This window comes from Dermacentor andersoni, chromosome 10, assembly GCF_023375885.2.
Source record: "Dermacentor andersoni chromosome 10, qqDerAnde1_hic_scaffold, whole genome shotgun sequence".
Classification (NCBI taxonomy): domain Eukaryota; kingdom Metazoa; phylum Arthropoda; class Arachnida; order Ixodida; family Ixodidae; genus Dermacentor; species Dermacentor andersoni.
The window spans coordinates 122,130,541-122,152,322 of record NC_092823.1 but is presented as its reverse complement, the minus strand read 5'-3'; the positions used below and the strand labels follow the sequence as shown (position 1 = coordinate 122,152,322).

General features: G+C 44.7%; 1 protein-coding gene across 3 annotated transcripts in view; it reads right to left on the bottom strand.

Moving 5' to 3' along the window:
• Window positions 1–200: 200 nt before the first annotated feature.
• Unr (cold shock domain-containing Unr) overlaps window positions 201–21,782 on the bottom strand; it is a 53,496-nt gene continuing 31,914 nt past the window's right edge. For all 3 annotated transcript variants that reach the window (XM_055077915.1, XM_050192445.2, XM_055077917.1), the window contains 4 exons: window positions 20,962–21,197; window positions 9,983–10,146; window positions 9,349–9,539; window positions 201–5,000 (listed from right to left, as the gene is read on the bottom strand). In XM_055077915.1, the coding sequence (XP_054933890.1) occupies window positions 4,676–5,000; window positions 9,349–9,539; window positions 9,983–10,146; window positions 20,962–21,197 (916 nt within the window). In that variant the 3' untranslated portion in view covers window positions 201–4,675. The remainder of the gene's footprint in view (window positions 5,001–9,348; window positions 9,540–9,982; window positions 10,147–20,961; window positions 21,198–21,782) is intronic.

Below are 21,782 nucleotides of genomic sequence, written 5' to 3'. Positions count from 1 at the left end.
AAGCATTTTACTACACGCAATTTTTTTTAAATGCAAATTTACATGCAACATCAGTTCTGTGAATTGATAAACATGCATGGACTTGGTGAGGGACAAATGGGGGGGGGGGGAGGTATTTGATATAACCACTAACGACACTAAGGAATGCCGCCTAACACAGATACCATGCAATATGCTATTAGAACCATCACGCAACAAGGTTGGCTAGAAACACTTCTTTAATGTCTTCCCATACAAAGACTCTTCTTGCATGCGATCTGACAAGACCACAGCATTTAGAAACACTGGACAAAGAATAAAGAGGGCTCCTTCAAAATTGGGAGGGACGAGACATCCTTGATTTGAACCACAGATGACCCCTTCCACAATTTCTCTGAGCTCCGTTGGACCAGATTTGTCTCGGATAAGTATGGCGGGGAGAAAAAAAAAAGCGGGACAAATTCATTAGTAATCCCCTTTCCTCAGCCCTTTATATAAAGTAGTCGCTTCTTTCACATCACACTTTGTGGCCGCTTGCATTTGCTGGTACAATATGGCCGTGCCTGCATCGACCAAGCGTTGGGAAAGGAACCTTACTGACACAGCTAGTGAACTGGCGACCGGTAATTCAATGACAAATTTTTTTGATGAGACTGACTTTCCGCTACCAAAGGCAATTGTATCCAAGAAAAAGAAGACTCCTTCATTTGATTTTGAGCAGCACGTATTTAAACACTCTCGCAACATGTGGAAAAAAAAAACATTTAAAAGATTTAAAAGAAGAGAACAGGAGAGCATTTAGACAGTACACCTCCACACGGTGTTCATGTGGAACACATGAACAGTCTTGACAGCAATGCACTGGGGAACAGTATGCGATTTTTCGAAGTGTTGCACAAACTCTTGGCGAAACTTTTTTCATACGTTCCTTTCAGACCATCCAAGTTTTTCGACACATTCAAGTGATACTGTAGGCGCGCAAAGCAGACAGCTCTTCATTCAAAATTTACAAAGCTTCGTTCAAGTGTGCATGTCGAACTTCCAAAAATACGATTTCTGTACGCAATCGGGACAGACTTCTTTCTGAACACACCTGCCCTTACAGATAAAATTCGATAGACGTTCTCTTAATTTATTACTTCCCGTGTTGCTCCTACAAAGAATGCCAGACTCTACAGTTAACTGTGCATTCTTTACACGTAAGCAACGCAAAAAAAATTTTTGAGAATGCAAACGGATTTTTCAAAACAGATGCTATGCTCTGAAAGTGAAAATTAATTTAGAGCATGCAGCGGAAGTACGAGAAATAAGGCAAAACTCAGCCACAATGATTCACTGCAGACAATCTTGGCTGCCAATGGCAGAAGTCTGCAGACTACAGCAAATGAATGACTAAGGCCCCCGCTGAAAAAGTTTGATATGAGTCTCATAATTCAGTAAGTTTTCCGCATTACCCATACAAGAAGTATGTGGAAGTCATATGGAGTCCGTATCACTTCCGATTGGAATGGGGAAAACGTAATTACAATGCATACATAACTTTTCCAGTAGGGATAGAATACAAATATATATATATATATATATAAAAAAAAAGAATCTGCTACACCGATACTGCGAAAAAAATTTAAGGTCAGCAATAAAGTTAGAAGATACAGCCAGCACTGAAACTCGCAGCGCTTCTCCTAATGTGTGTACAATTGAAAATGCCAACTCAAAGAGCCAAGTACCATAACGTTCAAAGCAGCAATGTGAAAAAGAAAAAAGAAAAACAGACCACACACACACATACACATAAAATACAGCTTTAGGAAGAAATGATATTTTCCCACCAAAACTGAATACACTCCAATTCCAATACTATAGACATGATATCAACAAGGCAGTAATGGGTTGCTGTTTCCAACACCGCCCTAGCAGCACAGAAGCAAGGCCAACAAATGTCCTGTGTAAAGGCGTGTTGGCACAATACTGGGCATCACCAGTCCAACGTCATGTCAATACTGTCCCAACACTGCAACATTTGTGGCCCAGTTTCCAAAGCTACTTGGGCGCCCCCTATAATTTGCATAACGCCGTGCCACATTAAAAGACAGTATATGCACTTTTTAAACACTTCCATCCATCAACTCCACTCTGCAAACAGGCATCGCCGAGCGCCGACAGAGCTAAAATGTTCTACACAGACAAAAAGGTGGTAATAAAATCTGCAATGAGCGTTTGCCCGGCTCAGCATGTGAATGCCTCGAAGACTAAAAATGCCTTACGAAGAAACAATTGATAGCACAATATATAACAGAGTCGTCAAACTAAGTTCAAATAGAGGATGCTGAAGAACCTGTCAAAATTCAGGCAAATATCAGAAGAAGAAATTAACAGTGACACAAACATCAATACACTACAGCAAACTCAGAAAATGAGAAAAAATTCACACAAGGATGTTTCCCTGACATTCCAGCATAGTACTGAGTAAATCCTAGGCTACAAAACAGTGCCTCAACACTCCTGAAGTGCTGCCAATTGAAAAAATGTGCAGTTCTATATTTTCGTTCCAATGGGGGAGGGTACAACACGACATATAGGTCCCAAAGCCACCTGTAACTTCAATATCAAAAATTTACCCCTAGCTCTACACCACTGCATCCAAGAGAACAAAAACTTCTCGAGGCAGCAAAGTGAACAGATAAATTTAACGAGAGCAGATAAAGCAAAAGATGTATAGCCAAAGGTCCTAAAAGGAGGCTTTAATGTTGTAGCATGGTTATGAAGAAATTAATACAGAAATTAAAACACCTCCGTTCATGCAGCAAAGCATACAAAATCTAAACACGCAACAGCGCCATACTCTCGATGACTAAGCATCGAAATTGAAGCAAGAGGAGCACATAGACAGACACTGATCGGTGCATGAGACAGGCACCAGAAATATTTGGAAGTCAAGGTCATTCACCCCTCGTTCCTGCTGCAAAATTTTCCCCCAAGACAACAATGGCCTGGCACACAGCACATTGGATGGGTGTGCCAATACTCGGCAAGGTCCCACACCTCAATGCAACCAAGAAAACAAATTCTATGAAAGAGTGTCACACGATTGCTTAAGGGCACACAATATTAAAAATGCTACTCATACTGCTAAGTAACCCAAACTGCCAGTAGAGCGCTGCCAATTTCAAGATTTTTGTTGCACGTTATCACAGGAATAGAAAACAAACGAACTGACCCACGCAACAGCTTTCTACGTTCATTTTTTTCTTTCACTTTGAATCTGTTTCCCAAAAATAATGTTACAGAATGGCAACATAATATTGTGTGGCACTGCCTATAATTAGAATGGGACCAAGGCAGTTAAACGTGGGCTTGCCAAAAATCATCATCAGTGTAGTCGCCTTATATGTTCCTTATTTCTCGCTTTAAATTTGTTGCCAGTACACAACCTCGTTAATAATTGGCCAGAAGTTGGCAAGCCAATACTGTGGGGCTTTTCCAATTGATTACCATACTGGAACAGAGGCATTTAAATGGGGGCTTACCACAAGTCATTTATTCAGAAGAGAGAGAAAACTCATAACCATATTGGCAAAACAATAAAGGTTAGTGAAAACAGAGAACAAAGAAAGTCAGCTGTATTGCCTTGAGTATTACCCCCAAAGGGCGTTGCTTTCATGAGAAGGTATTGGGGTGGCATCGCAGTTGTGGAGGCAAAGAGTTTACGCGGTGGAACACCACGTTTTGATGAGGGGCGGGAATTGAAAGAAATATCGCGCTTGATCAAAACAAGCAGCACATTTTTTCAAACTTTTTTTTATCGTTCGTTGCTTGGATACGCATGCACAGACACATAGAAAGACTTGGAATTGTTCTGCGACTCCTACAGACCACCACAGAAAAAGGAAGATTAACGAAGTCAACATTTAGGATGTGAAAGAAAAAAAAATTAAAAGCTGACCAAAGAAAGAAGCGTGAAATCACGACAGAAAAAAGAAATCACATATTTCAGGCACCCACAAGTCGGTACCAATTGTGCAGCTGAAATGTGGAAAAAAACAAAAACAGAACGGACTGCCTCGGCTCTTTCAAACTGTGCCACTTCGAAGTTTCAAAACGAGCATGCAGAACAGTTGTACCTTTGAAACAGGTGGAAAGGGGAAAAATCTTTGATAAGACAGAATCCGAGCCGAGACAAGGCCTCAGACAAACAAAAATGGAGCCGTGGAGAAGAAAAATGCGCACATCACTTACACCATTGCTTTAAACGCCACAAGACAGCAATCACACTGTTTCTTTTTTCTTCACGATTCTAACTTCAATTCCAAAAAGACTTCAAAGTTTCGCTGAAACTTGCGCCCCGTGAAACTTACCGAAGAAAAACGCAAACAAAAATAAAAGACACACCCACACAAGCACACGCAATCATACATGCTCAACTCAACAAGAGAATACATAAGATTTGCCACTTCCTTTTTTCTTTTCATTTCCATAAACTGACAGAGGAAAGAAAAAAGGGCAAAAGAACTTGCCAGGGATGCGCTCAAACGCAAAACCTAGAAATGGCGGCATGCAGAAGGAAATAATATGAAGTCTTGTTGCACCCACTGTTTGTTTTTTTGCACCAAAAGAGAATGATGCTGGCACCAGAGCCAATAGGGAACACAAAAAGCAGAGAAAAAAAGTCTCTCGACTTCCTTCACTAGGCCTATCTTTAGGCCTGGACTTCAGCCTCCACCGGAGCCATAGCACCGAGCGTGTTGTCAGCAACTTCAGTTTCATCAGGCTTGGCCACGTCCTCGGCTTCGTCTTGAGAATTTCCATTCCCTCCTTCTTCAGACTCCACGGCCTCCTCGGACTCTTCAATGAGTGTTTCAGCTGCAGTTGGGTTCGCTTCCGTTCCACGGCTGGCAAACCCATTGGTGCCATCTGGACCGCGGGGTTGACGAACGATGATGATGCGCGGACCGGAGTCCTCAGTCGAGAGGGTCCGTAGCCGGCTCACGAGACGCTCCGGACGTTGTGTTGGCTGTGATTCACTGTAAAGATCAAGCACAACATATCAAAAGATGTATTTTTGGCCACGTGCTTTAAACCCATCTGTCTGCTCAAGGCTATGCAAAGTGCTTTGAAAGGCTTTCTTGAAGACGTTAACACTAGTGATGTCATAGGCTTTCAAAAAGAATTACATGCTTCCCTAACAAAAGTTTCACACAGTAAATTCTTGTTACTATGAACACAAACAAACTTTTTTTCACAAGTCTCTTGATGACTGCTTATAGTTATAACAAAAATATTTCAGTAAAACAAACTTCAGAATACCGAACTTTTCTGATTAACGGTCGTTACTCAGTTTGTGTCACGTCCATGCCTCAGTACCTACAAATTATATTCTGAAATACGTTTCGTGTATACTCCGTGGCAGACGGCACAGTAGGCAAGCAGACGACAAGGCACAGAAAGCAGACACCGCGGAACATGGGTTCAGAAAACCTGAGACAGCGCCAGAAGAGAAAAGCATGCGAGGGGACCTTTTTTTTTCTATTGTGGACGTGACAATGCATCAGGTTTTGTGAGCACATGCTCCGCCCAGGTAAGTGTTGCCTAGCAACGGAGGTGCATGTTTACCTTCTTTTGCCCTTCTGTTTGCACATTTTCTTTCATGCTTCTTTCTGCAGCTGTACTATCGTATTTACTCGCATAATGATCCCACTTTATGTCACAGAAATTGACGCAAATTCAGGGGTGCGATCGTTATGCAGGTTAAATTTCTCTCGAAAAGAAACATTTTCTTTTTTCATCCTGCATTTGCTGTGGGATGACAAGCAGGCAGCTGCCACTGTCAGTGCGGGACACCAAAACAAGAATGGCGGCCGGCGGAGCAAGCCGAACACGATTATTTTTCTTCTCGCGAGTACTTTACGCGCATTAAAACAGTTTCTTCCGTATCAGTAATGAATAATATCGTTAATATTGGCAGGTTTGCGACAATAATGTAGCCATGTCCACCTTGAGGGCACAGAAACAGAGATGGGCACGCTTAGCTGCCAGTGACATAGAAACACATGGCGGGCATGCTGCAGAAACTGCAGCATTTGTCTTCATTGCTATCATAACACGGCACGTTTCCGCTAAGGGTGGGCGAATATCTTAGCTGTGGTACAAGCATCAACGTACGAATAGGGCACACTTCAAACATGTCAGTGTAAACGTGGCCACTATTGTTGCCGCCCGCAATTTGTTGCGTGCCCATGAGTGCAGGCGAGAAGAATCGAAAGGCGCCCTTTATGTTCAAATAATAAAGCCGAGGCAAGTTTAATTGTAGCTTTTTTTCATGGAAGTGCGGAAGGTGATGAAAGGAATGAAATGGGGCATCTGCTTAAGAATGTTGGGTGCCTGCAGACCGCTTGGTATGTCTTCAAGAGTCACTCGCGTAGCATTCGACAGATGGTAAGCGTGATCATCATTAGCCAGACTTGGCACATGACATATCTATGCGACAAGTTCAGGGTACGATCATTACATGGGAAAGAAAAAGAAATCTCATTTTGACAACAAAATTCAGGGGTGCGATCATTACGCGAGTGCGATCATTATGCACGTAAATACGGTGACTACATGTGTGCCGAAATGTAACCTAACCTCCGTGCTCGTGTCGACGCTACTTTCCAGATGGTGTCGTTTACACATGCTTGCGCTTTTGAATAGCTCAGGTGTCTGCCTCAAGCGAGACGGCTGTGGTGTCAAGAAACGTGAAAAAAAAACTAAACCATTGAGCTTTGGAGGCCTCATGCCGACGATTTTCCCAGCATCAGTGTCTGTTTTGCGCACTGCTCTTATTATACAGTGCTTCGGTGGTGCGAGCAGCGGAATTATGGAATATAGCTGCAGCACGGGCCGAAAGCCAACAGTGACCTTTTCATGGATAGCTTATACGATGACAACTGATGAACCCATGGGCGGAATGGTTAATTTTGGGCTTTACTCTATAACGAGATTTCAGAATAAGTTAGCGAACAATTTGCTATGGTCCTTTGAAGTTCGCTATATGAAGATTTCACTGCATGGTGAACTTCCTTTCATTCAATCCTGACGGGAGCGATGGAACTGTTTGAACAAATGGCAGAAAGAAATGTCGAAACAAGCCAGTCTATCCATAATACAACGCTGTTATACGGTGAAGCATACCAAGTAGGTAAAAATGCCACTGTTATGGGACAAAGAACATGTGCCATCTCCAGTCACAGTTAGAGCAGCAAGATTACTGGCACATCCTAAGATACAACCACTCTCTTGCTGGGATTAAACATACCCTCGACTTTCAGTTTTTCATCTTACTGCCTTCCTTCTCACTATCTGTCTAAAAACATAAATGGTTTTTCTCCACTTCTTGGGTGAATAGTGCATGTGCGTGCGTATAGTTAAGTAACATGCACTAAGCCCCGTTAACGGTCTCACACATAACAAACATGGTGGGTGAAACAGGGGCTCAAATCAAGAAAGCAACGTCAGAAAGAGCTCTGAAAGGCTGTGCCAGTATGCTTATTACATGTCTAGATGCTCCGTACTGTGACTAGAGATGGCTCATGCGTGCCTCTGTAATTAAGGAACGCATACTTTGTCCCGTGACAGTGGCCCCTTTACATTCTTGATATGTTTCACCACATAACACGGCTGTATTGCGGCGAAATTGGCCAGTTAACTTCAATTTAACCGATGAAGGCCAATGTTGAGATCGGGATAATGGAGGTGCGGACCAATAGAATTGTATGAGCGCCAGCCAGGACCTTTTCATAGCGATCAAATTAACTGGAGTCAATTAACAGACGTCTACTGTGTCTGACAAGTTGTGTGTTCTGCCCTATGGTGTCTAGTTTGTGTTGTGCAGTTGATCTTGAATATATCTCTCAATCGAACAGCTGTAAAATCCCCCTTGGAAATCCCATGCAAAATATAATTGACTTGCCATCCCTGCCCTGCAAAAGTGGATGTCCAGCAAAGCTGTTGCAAAACCACCACTATAACTGCAGAAGGGAGGGTGTGCAATGCTTAATTTATGGTTCACATGCTTCCTTTGAGCTTGTTCTTTAGTGTAGCATATGCTGTTCTGTGTGTTGTATGGGTGGTTTCAATAAATGTATGCGCTACTTGCTTCACTTTGCTGTGCGCTTGTAGTCTCTGCCTTACGGGAGTATGAGCGATTGCATTTTTTAATGCAATAGCGTTAAAGGCCCCGTGTGGCAGAAAATCCGGTGCTGGTGTCAGCGTCAGCAGTTATCAGTGAGCGAAAATTGCTGTATATATTTAGTAAATCTTATGCCACACCTAGCTTTATGGCATGAGGTATGTGCGGGTTATATTGCCACACCATTATATCACTAAAGTTAGTGATACCAGAGTCCTTCAATCTTTTCTGGACACGAAACTCCACCATCATGCTATGGGAGAGGTTCCTACGGTGCTCAAACCTGCCACGACGCAGCACCACTGTGCCTCAGAGGGCATCGTTCGCATGCCGGAATGCACAACGCCCTCTGGCACAGCGCCGAAATAAATGCACAGGGCGCTTGGAGGCCGTTGTTCAGATTTGAGGCTTGTTCTTCTGCTGGGCCACCCGATGGGGACGACGCACCACCATTATTACATGACGAAAAGTAAAAACACTACGTGTTAACTGATATGCATGCAATAAGCTGGTACGGTTTATGCAGATACAAAACACATTACGTTCAATGGCCACTGAGTCGGGGATCTGGCTTTACTGCTTTTAAAATGAAAGTACTGATTAAGTGGGTATGGCTTAACGAGGTTTTACTGTATCTGAAAGCAGTTTCAGTAGGAAAGGTTGGAAAATCATAAATGCACTGAAACGTGGTTGTTATAACCAATAGATCCTTATATCTGGCATCGTTATAAGTGGATTCGACTGAAGTGCGGATAATTATGCTTCTACTTACGCTATTAAGCAGTATATGCTGTACTAGAATTGTGCTGCAATCAGTGCTGGCATAGTAATTTGGAGTTCCCTTTAATAAGGTTAGACCATACTATATATCTTGATCTTTATTTAACTAAGTTGCATGTTACATTCTTGTTATGCAATGCGAAGAGACTCTAGAGCATATGCAGCTCCATGTTTTCTTACGAAAATTTGAAAGCCTTAATTAGCCTTTGTGATCATTTTCTTTTATATTTAATATTTGATTTGATATTCTGAATTTTTTTTCTTGATTCAATTTGATCCGAAATCTACTATACAGTATTTGCATACCCCTAGTGAACACCAATTCGAGATCTTGAACCGAGGCAACAGAGCTGCATGCGCAAAAAGCCTGCACAAAGATAGTGTAGTGAGAGCACAAAGATAGTGTAGTGAGAGCAACATACCCAACTTTGATGACACTGCAGGCGGCGTACTTCTTGGTGCGCTGGTTGTAGACAACCACAAACTCGACACGGTCGCCCACCTGGAGGTGGTTACCAGACTTGACCTCGGATGTGTGGAAGAACAGCTTGCGCCCCTCCTCGGCCTCGTGAGAGAGGAAGCCGAACTGGCCCTTGATTGCTTCCACCGTAGCCTGCAAACAAATTTGTAGCAAAGTGATCCTCCATGCAAAAGAAAAAAAAGGCAAGAAAAATGACATTTCGAAGGGTCATATGACGCACAAGAGATTTCAGACAAGTGGCCTCACAGATCACTGCAAACATTAAGTGTATGTTTAAGTGAAACTCTCCATGATCACACGTTATAAGACACCATAATGCAAGAGGCTTCACAAACCAGTGCTAACACTAAGCATAAGTTACTGTCTCAAATAAAATTTTACGTGACTACAGATCTCGGAGGCACACATGCCACACAAGAGGCTTCAGATAAGTGGCTCGGTAAAGCACTGCAAACGCTGAGTGCATCTTTCTATCGCAAGTGAAAAACAAAAGGAAAAGCTGGTACATTCAGAATGCATTTGCTGAAAGTGGCATGCAGCGCTCACTCAACTAATGTGACAAACACAGTGCCGACCTGAACCCGAGCTCGCACAGCCACAACGTTGACGGCACGTTCCACACCCGATCCAGTGGTGGCCACCTGGAACTGCACCACATCGTTCTTCTGGAGCAGCTCGTGTTTGTCCGTCAGGCTGGTGATGCCAAACGGGTAGGTGGGAGTGGGCTCGGCGCTCTCCCCTGCACAAGGAGCAAATTACAGCCTTGACCTTCTCATCCTTCATGTTCAAATGAAACAAGTTTGTCAACGCAATCTTCATTAAAGTGACCACCTGCCAGTGGGCACGTATCTTGTGTTCGAATTGGTGGCAGAAAGATCGTGTCTCATGATATTATAAACAGTACGGCAACGTCTTTTAAACACTAAATTACATAATTAGTTTGCTGCACAAAGTTGCGAAAGTATTACACAAGTCAACACACAGCAGTGAAGCATCATACAACAATCGTGACCTCAAGCATGTGCTCAGTTTCCCCCAGAATAAATTTCATAGCTTATAAACTGTTTTCTGAGTGCTTTTGCTAGGGTGTACAAATATTTGAAAATTATCGAATATTACATTTTTATTATTCGTATTTTATTCGAAAACTAGGTATTCGAATATTTTCAAATATACGATTGGATGCAAATATTTGAAACCAATCGAATACATTGCTAGCTGTGTGGGAGCAAGCGTGGTTCGTGACGTTAATTTTTATCCTGATCTAAGAAAGTGTGTCTGATTTTGTGCTGAATCTTGCGGTAATTTCATGCTGCTGGCGAAATTTCGCCTGTAAAACCCACTTAATCACTGGACGTCTCAGCCTTGCAGAAAAACCAGCCTCTCAGTAGCAGGGGGCCCAGGTTTGTGAACAGCGAGGGTGCACTCTTTTGCAGGTTCCACTACCAATCCTGAGCTTATTGCTTGACAGAAAATGCGAAGGAGTGACGACTGGCACAGCGTCAAATGCCTCTGAGCTTACCGGAAATTGATGCGGTATAATAAGGCACACGTTGGCGAGAACAAACAACAGGAGGAAATTACGCAATTTTCCAAAGCTAACCTGAACTAAATAGACAATATTTTAGTATAACGGCTTGCTAGTTTAATTTCTTTACCAATGTCAATGTAATTGCAATGTTCCAGCATGCTAAAGTAAACCAACTTGCTAATCAACGCATGTGCATATCGTTATTCGATTCAATTAGGGTGTCCACCAAATTGACAATTGAAATTCCCTTGGTTTCCCAGGTTTTCCCCGAGTGCCTTTGCAAAATTGCCTTAATGACGTAGAACTTTGTTTAATGTAAATACAAGCTGGACACCATGTCACCTGATGCTGCCACTCCCTAGTTAGCATGTCAAAAATAAAGGAAACAACTTAATCCAGTTTGAATAGTAAGGAGTAGTGTCTATTTTATTTTTTTTTTAAACTGAAGAGAGAGGTTAGTAAAATGCACAGTGAATAATGTATCTGAAAATATGGTAAAACTCATTGGAAATAGAGTTGGAACATTTTCAAATACGTGAAAAGAGAAGATGCATACAGAAGCAATTATTTTCGTATATGAGCCATTTCTGCAAACTGATAGCAAGCTCATTGATACGAGGCCCGAACTTTGTCACAAGATTCTTTCTTAGCAGCTGGAAAGTCAAGCTCAACTGTCCTTACCACGACCTACTGTATAAAGAGCGACCTGCGCATCCCGTGGTCGCCTACGGCAGCGCGCGGCCGAAGAAATACCACGTGATCATTGAGTAGGGACCCAGCGTGCCGGTAGAGGCCGCCAGTGCTCACCCTCACAGCAACGCCCGAAACACTCCGGCCCTGCCTTCAGGAGTACGGCGATGACGGTAAAAATTCGCAGAGGAGCTGCAGTAAACTCGGCATTTCACATTATTGACAGGGTGCGACTAGAAAAATGCGCATCGATACATGCGATACATGCCCCAGATATTTGGTATCTTCGCTGTGCAGTGCAATGAAATTTGAAACTACATTGAAGGCGCGGCCGCGCGGCTGCTAGGATTGAAATAGTGTAATCCCTTAGAGCTTTTTTTCCCCCTCATTGTCTGCTAAAATGTTGGTTAGTACTGTGGTGCCAATATGGTCTGTTGTGCACTTTCCGCGCTAGCGGAGGCCTGAGCGCGCCCGCACTCCATTCTCCCGTAGGTTTCGCTAGTCCCGAGCCGGACGCAATGAACGCCTTACGTACTGCTTTGCAGGGCCCACGCGTTCCTTTGCTGCATTCGGCACGTTCACTGAAGTGACGTGCCGTTGAGAGCGCGGCAGGACGTGAGTAGTTTTAATTGCAGTGCATGCCACAATCGTAAAAATGTGCTGTTATTGACGTATTTATTTACGCCGCTTTACCAAATGATAACGAAAGTCTAGCTTGAAAAATTCCAAGGAAGCTTTATTGTGCCATCACACAGATAGTCACTACACTTTAAGCACTTTTCTGGGGTTGGGCTTTTGAAACGAAAAGCTTCACTACCCTAGTCAACACCGTGCTTCGCGCGAGCCGGCGTATGTCGGCGTACTACGTAAAAGCGTGTTCGGAGTCGGCGCAGGTGGCCACTGCCGCACGCTATGCGTCGTCGTTTGACGTTCGCCGCAAGCGCGTGTTTATAGCGGAGGCCTACTATATAACCGCTTGCCAGAGAAAGGCTTGCGCATTCAACATGGAATAGAGTGATACTACCGATACAGAGAGCTGTGTTTATGGCTGTACAGAAATCGCAAGACAATGTGCCCAACAATGATGAATAAAGAAGATTAATAATCCTGAATAACTTATGGTATATATCATTGATAAGCAATTTGCATAACTACTCAAGGCACACGCATAGCATAACCATAAGCTTACCAAAGCATATTCACAAGTGAAACCGTAAGCATAACCATGCTAAATCATAAAGCATAATCATAAGTTAAACCGTAAGCATATCCATAACTTAAACCATAAGCATATCCATTAGTTAAACCGCAAGCATATCCATAGGCTAAATCATAAAGCATAAGCTAAACCGTAAGAATACCCATAGGAAATCATAAAGCATGAACTATAAGCTAAACCATACGCATCACCGAACCTTTTCGCTTCGAGATATCCAGGCTTAACCTTAGCTAATCCCAGCGAATTTATTTTTTTTTGTTCAGGTTTCAACCATTGGTTCCTAATATCCGTCACGGGGAACTCATGAAATGAAATTCCTCTTGATGCTCGGCCGCTTGACTTTCACAACGGCATGCAGAAGTAAACCATCGTGCATGAAGAAGCCGCAAACGCGAAAGCCGGCGCCCACGGGGCTGAAAATCACAGTGTCACTGAAATAGAATCTGGTAATCATGATCTAGCGACACCAACAGATCACCAATCACTCAGCTAGTCGATTGTTTCGCGCGCGTGCGTTTGCGTCCTTCCGTGCTCTCGCTGAAAGTGCCAGAAAATGCTTGCTGCCCATGCGTGCGGCCGGCCACGGGGTTGGGGCAGTAGGTCGTGGGTTGGGGTAGGTGGGGGCGAGCACTAGCGCCACTGTTCGCGGCGGCGGTTTGAAAAACTAAAAAAACCACACAAGCAAAAGCAAATCAGCGGCGCTGGCACAGCGCCGCATGTGCAGGTCGCCCCCTTATACAGTAGGTCGTGGTCCTTACATACTCTCAGCCTGCGCACACCTCAGTGCTGCACTTCACTGCTTTAAACAGATTACTTTGGTTTGAATAAGGGACACCAGCACCTTGGTGTCAGCCAACGCTTCATTTTTTAAGCTTCAGTTCCTTCAAAGAAGCTGCAGCACATTTCCTTTCCTGTTCATTTCTCAATGTGTCGGACCTTTCTGTTCTCATCCTCCCTCCACCGCGCATTCGCCCCACGAACCATTTGAAGCATCCTCTTGGTCAGTCGTACAGTCGATGTACGATTTTACGGACCCCCTAAGGGCCGCAAAAATGTCTGAAAAAAATAAATGTCTGCCTTCTGCAGCCCTCAAGGGCTCACATCGCCACAAGCACAGCGGAAAAAAGCTCTGAAACCCTTATTAGGCATATCGGTGTTCATACTGTAACAGGAAACCGTGGATGCAAACGTGTATAAATATATGAAAAATGCTGTATCCCGTGACAATTGCCCCTTTCCATGCTTAAGCTTCACCGAGTAACATTGCCATATTGAGGAGAAGCTGACCTTCACAAAACTATATTATGCAATGCGCTGTGCATTCCAAGCTTAGAAGCTAATCACGATGATTACAAAGGCAGAGTCGGTGCCATTGCTGACAGTGGCGAATTATTTCAATGAAAAACTTGGCACTGAACAGCAAGAAGCTTAATAGCGAACGTCAAAGCAGCTAGGCCTAGGGTTGTCGCGGTGGTGGCTACGGCTGCCAGATAATCAAAATGGTGGCGGTGGTGGCTTTGATTGATGCCATTTCGATTCTGCGATCATGGCAAAAAAAGTCTGAAAAAAATCAGACAAAGAAGGGTTTGCGAGTCCGACATTTCAGATGTTCTTATACATTGACTCTATGGGGTACGAGCTGGTGCCGCAAAGCCGTCCACATTGTCGGGCACGTCAGAAAAATCGGGCATCCGCAAAATTGGTCCTTGACTGTACACTGGCAACTCCTCCAGCCGAGGAAACGGTGACCACAAAGATGATTCATTACAATTCCTCTCTGTTATTCAAGCCAGTATTAGCATGACTTTTGTACCCTTTCAATAAAATTATAGTTAGTTTTCCCTGATAGAAGCACAAGTTCCCCGAGTTTTCCCCGAGTATTTCCAGACTATTCAAAATCCCTGAGAATTCCTGGTTTTCCCGGTTGGTAGACACCCAGTCAATGTACGGTTTTCGGCCGGCAGCGACGTGCAGCACTTAGATTAGAACGACAAATACAGTTGCAGACCTATTTCCAGACCTCGTAAGGACCAAGAAATAGACCAAAAAGCTCGTTCAGCCAAAAAAATAAAACTCATCTAGTTATTTGATTCTAACACGCACTTGATTGTAACGTGCACCCATTTTCAGTGACCAAAAAATAAAAAAAATGAAAACCTTGATTGTAGCGCGCACCCATTTTCCACGACCGAAAAAAAAAAAAAATAATACCACGTACCTCGTACTTTCATGCAGAAATACTATTTTCTCTCATTTGGAAACAACACATTTATTCCCAATACACTGAAGTTGTGATGAATAAAAACGCAAATGGAAGCAGCGTACCTTGCCGCCAAGAATTTCACTGCGCCGATATCACTCGTCATCGCTATCAGATAACTCCTTACCGCTATCAACAGACCAAAGCATTTCATCCTCGGTGCCGTCCATGGCATTTGAAATCAAGCACTTTCTAAAGGCCTTGTGGACCATGGCAGACGGGATCGTGCACCACGCATCTTTCATCCATCCAGCAAAGTCCTGCAGCGAGGCACGCTTCATTTTATTGGCAGACGTGAATTCATGGCAGACACTGACAAGCCATTTGGTGAAGAGCGCCCGAATTCCATCATTCACTGGCTTGTTCAAACAAACATCGAGCGGCTGGAGCTGCGATGTCATACTGCCGGGTATCACGACAAGGTCGGTGTTGCATGCAGCCAGCTTGTCCTTGATGCGCTGGTCAAGGTGGCACCCGAACGCGTCGAGCACAAGCACCCCACGCAGACCCAAACTGCCGCTGGGTCTCTCCCGACAAACGTTATCAATCTAGTCAGCAGCCAAGTTCGTGGTCATCCAACCTTTTTCATTTGCGCACACAATCACGCCACTTGGAAATACAATTCCTTTTGGGAGCGTCTTCTGTCTGAAGATAAGATACGGGGCAGCTTGTGCCCATCCGCAGTGCAACAAAGCATTGCGAAAGACAAAACGTGCACTTGCTTCGCCCCCTTCTTTTCAACGGTTGTGGTGGCAGGCACGTCAAAGTAGGGCGGCGTCTGATCGGCATTTCCAATCTGTTTGAAGTGGTAGCCGTTCCTATGGTGCAACTTCAAAACATACCGGTGAAAACTGCAATTTCTCTTCATCCCTGTCCGCTTTCGAAGAGAAAAGCCTTTTCTTTTCATAAAATTTGATAGCCAGCACCTGCTCGCTTTGAAGTCACTCCGCATTAGCCCTTTCTGTAGGGCCAACTGCGTCGCCCGTACTTTGAGCAGATCGGTCGTCACAGCGCTCGCTGCCCTTACACGTATTCCGCAAGCAGCTCTTCTATTTCGGCGAAGTGGCCCTGCTTCGGTCCACTGAAACTCTTCCTTGTTGCTTTTCTGGCGAAAATGTTATTCTGTTTGCACCAGTCCCACAAGCAAGCTTCAGGAACTCTGAACACCCGTGATGCGGGCTGATTTTTGTCCTCCGCGCACATAACTTTCCTTTTAAATGCGGCATCATGGTAGGCTCGGCGTGTCTTCGCAGTCAGCGCTTCCATGCTGATTGAATAAATGCAGAAAATGGGAAGACAGGCGGTAGACTAGGTTACACCAGCGCCTGGTTACACATACAACATGGAGGTATGCACATGGAGGAAGCTACGGCAGCTGGGCTAGAAGCGCATAGGAGGCGGCCATTTTTCGAATGCCGATGGCGATATGGTAATGCGGATTTAGGGTCATACCCAATTCTAACATGCATGCGATTTTTGGACCCGTTTTATCGTAAAAAAGGTGCACGTTAGATTCGAGTAAGTACGCTATTAGACATAGGGTGGCTTTAGAAGATGTCTAATAATGCGGTGCCTCAAACTACGCTGGCGATCAGACTTGCTTGGATTTGCGTAAGAGTGATGTTGTTGTCTCTGCATACAGTCGACAAGAGCATCACCGCATTAGCGATCTCCGCCAACGGAGTTTGCCATGGAAGTCGAAGAAACGAGCTTCACACTTCTTGGCTCTGACGAACGCACAGGAGGTGGCATTGATCATACCAATGCGAAGCCACACAAACAACCAAAAAAATGCACCATCTCTGAGACACAACTGCTCAGTGGGCACACCAGGTGCAAAATAGCAACTGAAACTTTAGATCATGCTTTAAGTGATTATGACAATGGTGCTGACCGAAAAAAGAAAAAAAAAAATGTGCCGCCCCCTGGAGCGTTTTTTCAGCCAAGAAAGAGCAGGCATGGCCTCCGAGACTGGAGAATGGCGCTCACTATTTTCGATAGCATGCGCCTCCCATTCTTTGAGGCTATAGAGTCGGCCACTGAAAGCCAAGCCAGAGAAAAAATCGAACATAACAGCCTCCAAGAATGCGTAGCGTAGCCCGGAACGAGTGATTTAGTCCAGCAAAACAAACTTTGGGGCCTCAATTCGTCTGAGAAATCAGTTGCGAAAATGCATTAGCTCAAAGGGAACCCTGACCGTGCATTTATGAAGTCCGGAATATCCTTTAAGTCCGAATTTTTGGAGTCAAGCACCCCCCCGCGCCCGCTTTGGCAGCGGTTATGGATTTTGTGAACCTTGTTTACAACTTTGCTGAGCGCAACGGTGGTGATATTTATATGCTACGTGTTGTGAGCCGGCTGGAGAACTTGGCACTCGGGGTGGCCAACTGCTGCGCCAAGCAATTCCACCTCATTGATTACTTCACCGTTCTCAGGCATGGAAAATAAAAGCGATTTATTTTTGAGGCAAGTTCTTGCTTGTTTTCTTTCTTTTCTTCATTTCGGTTCATTCGAAAATACGCTTAATTCGAAGAATTTTCATGGTCCGGCAGCCTTCAGAATATCAACGTTCTACTGTATCCGTATTCAATTTGTATTAAAAAAGTTTTGTATTCTCACACCCTTAGTTTTTGCACTCATTAAAATTCAAGAACTAAAAAGCACCCTGCGTTGTGATGATTCAAACTCCAGTCCACAGAAGGGCAGTAGGAGGTTTTACTCGCAGCGCCTGCAGTGACGTTACAGCAGCCAGGCTTCTAGTTACAATGATTACCTGACACTATGCACTCTCAACTTATTCCTGAACCAGGACGAAAAGTGAAAAACCTCAAATTAAGGGGGGAGGTGGGTCTTAAAAATTTTTTTCTTATTTTTGGGTGAATCTTTAATAAACTCCACTGTCTGGGGTAATTTTTCATGCTGATTTCAGATCTGTAATTAGATTTCTGATAGCTGTAGCAGTTCAAAAAATATTGAGGTCTGAAGTCAAATTAATTTCAAACTCGTTACGGGGCTTTTTGATGATTCCGTCTTGCTAAACCAAAAACTAAATGCATGACACCATTGCTAAAGACCTACTGTAGGGGGTGATGCTATTTTTATTCATTTGGAAGCATTTTGCGGACAAGAAAACAATGTTGCATTTATTATGAAAATTTTTTTCTAATTAGCAGCGATTACTATACCTGAATGTAATTTTCATGACGGCGCAAGAGTAATAAAAATAGCATCACCCCCCAGATTATTTCAATACGAATAAAATGATACCACCCTTTTCATTTTTGGCCAAGAACAACCCAGAAAAAACCCCCGTAAGGCGGAGTACAGTGTGCAAAAACATCGAACTGAAATAAATGCATTTGAAGTTTCAAACAAATGTAGCTTTTGCTGAAGTGAATCTACAGCAATACAAATGGCACCATTTTGAAGCTGTGTTTTGTAAGAATGGCCATACTAAATGTGTGACTGCACACTCTCAAAACAATAGCACACTGGCCACTGAACTAGCACAAGAAACTTTATTAGGCACCACGCTCTACAAAGAGCATGGTGCCTGGGTTTCAAACCGAAGTGTAGAACTCTGTGTGGGCATGAATATAGTTCCAGTGTTGTACATGCAGGCTGCCTGATTGATAACAGTCTCCATTACAATCAGTGAGGCACTTTTTTTTCATTTGGTAGAATTAACCATGTTACTGAATGAAGGCTCCTAGTGTAAGTAGCCTTCCAAGTCATCTTCACCTGACAGTGGCTGTGGAACTTAGGATCAGAGAGTCAGTGATAGATATGCAGCTGCTAGGTGCTTTCCAGAATTTTACTTTTGTATGATGCCTCGATCACTTCTGCAGCCAGGTGTGTACCAGCCCAAGGGGCCTAGTGAACAGAGCTCATGATGAGGTTCTCTTTATGAAGGGGTGGTATGATAGATATTGTTACGAGCTATCGTGACAATATGATAATAGAGTGAACGCGCAATGTGCTTGGTTGCGAGTCCGAAGTGCCGATGTGCGAAATGGATAGCTGCAGATACAAGGAGCCGACGCGCGATGTGCTTAGTTGCGCAGTTCAAGGTGCCGACGCGCGAAATGCCTAGTCGCGGGCTCGAGGACTCGACCCTCGATGCGCTTATTCGCGCAGTCCGAATTGCCGACGCGCGAAATGCCTAGTCGCGGGCTCGAGGAGTCGACACTCGACGCGTTCATTCGCGCAGTCCTACGTGCCGACGCGCGAAATTCCTAGCCGTGGGCTCGAGGAGTCGACACTCGATGCGCTGGTTCGCGCAGTCGGAGGCGCCGATGCACAAAATGATTAGGTGACGGTCCGAGAAGTCTGCGCGCGATGTGCATGATCGCCGAGTCGGAGGCTCCCTATGCGCGAAATGTTTAGCCGCGTTTCCGAGGATTGCGCGCGCGATCACGAATTTGTCACGAATTCAGAACACCGAGTGCTGAAAGGCTTAGCCGCATGTCCGAGGATTCCGCGCGTGAATCTTGGTCGCGAAGTCCGCGTCGCCGACGCTCGGAATGCTTAGCCGCGAGTCTGAAACGTCCACAAGCGTAGGGATCGGCCACGCTACTGCGATGTCCGCGTAGCGCCCGTTTTGACACGTCGAGATTACGGCGAGTGGAGACACCAAACTCGCGAGGTGCAAAGAGCCGAGCAGATGACGCGAGCGCCGGACCAATGGCGAACCGCGCTGGAGTCACGTGGCGGGCGCGGCCAATCGCAGACTCCGGCACGACCTTCAATCATTTGCTTTTTGTGCGCTTGTTTCTGTATGGAGGAGATCGCTGAAGCGGCAAATTTGAAGACGGAGAAATGCGCTTTCCAACGAGACCAAGATGGCGGCGCTCGGTCGCGCCGTTCCGGAGATATTGTGGCGTGAAAAACGCTGTTCTTTCTTGATTTCCGCGAGATTTTTCGCCACCTTCGCTAATGAAACGAATTTTTTAGAGTACTTCTAGGTGGTTTACAGGGATGATATTTGGGTATCACACAGAAAAAGGGTTATAGAAACTGAAAATGTGATTTTCAAAAAATCGGTTTTCTGGCCATTTTTCGCGATCTAAAACCCGCGTCCCCCCTTAAGCAAGCAGTAAGAAGCAACATGCCGGACAGAATGAGCAGGAATGAAGGGCTATGTCTCTCCTCTTCTCCACCCACAGGCGGTCTACTAAGATCAAACAAAAATTCTAAATGCTGGAGTTTCACATGTCAAAACTACGCTTCGATTATGACGCACGGCGTAGAGAGGGGCTCCGGAATAATTCTGACCATCTAGGGTTCTTGGACTGTGGACCGAATGCACGGTACAGAGGCGTTTTTGCATTTCACTCCCATCGAATTGCGGTCGCTGCCACAGGAATTCAATCCCGTGCCCTCGGGCTTAGTAGCACATTGCCATGAATTAATTAATGATGGGGTTTTACGTGCCAGAACCACAATTTTATTATGAGGCACACCGTAGTAGTGGACTCCGGGTTAATTATGACCACCAGGGGATCTTCAACGCACAGGACATGGGCACTCTTGCGTTTGCCCCATCGGAATGTGGCCGCTGAGGACGGGATTTGCACCCGTGACCCTATGCTTAGCAGCGCAACACCATAGCCACTAAGCCATCGTAGTAAGCCACTATGCGACCACATCGGGTTCAAGACACGAATAACGCCGAATAAAATTTTCTTTTTCTAGACCAGAAGATTGCTTGCACACATATGCGAAAGTTTACTCTGATACCAGACAATATGCAAGACTTACATCCCGTAACACTGATCCAGCTATATCGGCTCAGTGCTTCAGACCAAGGGTGAAGCAAACTTATTGCTCCGCTAACTGTCTCGTCGTGCCTCACCTGAGATGGTGAGGCGGATGAGTCCCGCGTACTGCTCCTGATCCGGGTTGAAGCAACGCACGGGCCGCTCGACGGTGCCGTTGAGAATTTCAGGCTTGACGACCTCCTCGGGATCGGCCAGTGTGCCGGCGGGAAGCTTGCGCACGCACTCGGCACTACGCTTGGTGCCCTTGAGCACCATGCCGTATTCCACTTCCTGGCCGGGCTCTAGGGTCTGCGGGTTGCCCTCGAAAACACTGCAGAGATTGATGTAAAGGCATGCGGGGAGTGGAGGGAGACAAGATGCCACCTTTATTGAAAAAAAAGAAAGAAAGCAACAAAAGAATGCACCAGAAATTCAAGGAATACAGCTACAAAGCAAAGTGTACATTAAAGGGACCCTGAAATGATTGTGACGATTTTCTACAAACGTACTGAGTCGTTAGAGTAGGTCCTTCTGATCGCTAATTGACACATCTAAGTGCTCCGCGTAAAGCGTGTAATTTATTATAAGGTTTACAATATGCACATTGCTGCCGATAGCAGCACACTGCTCGGCGGAATTTTAAGCCGCCCCTACCCATATGACGGAAATCACCCATATGACGTCAGTGATCCGATTGGCTGACCAGGGCGCGTGATCGATAATTTTTCCAACTTTATGGTAAACAAATAATGTTTGTATTAGTTGGAATGTTAGTTAATTTGTTTTTATAAGAAGAAAGTAACATAAAGAGAATGCACAAGAACAATTTTTTAGTACACTTAAGCACTTCCGGCACGCAGCAAGTGTCTTCTGCTTGTGTTACAACGTACTCAGTCTTTGACGAGAGCTCCGCCGT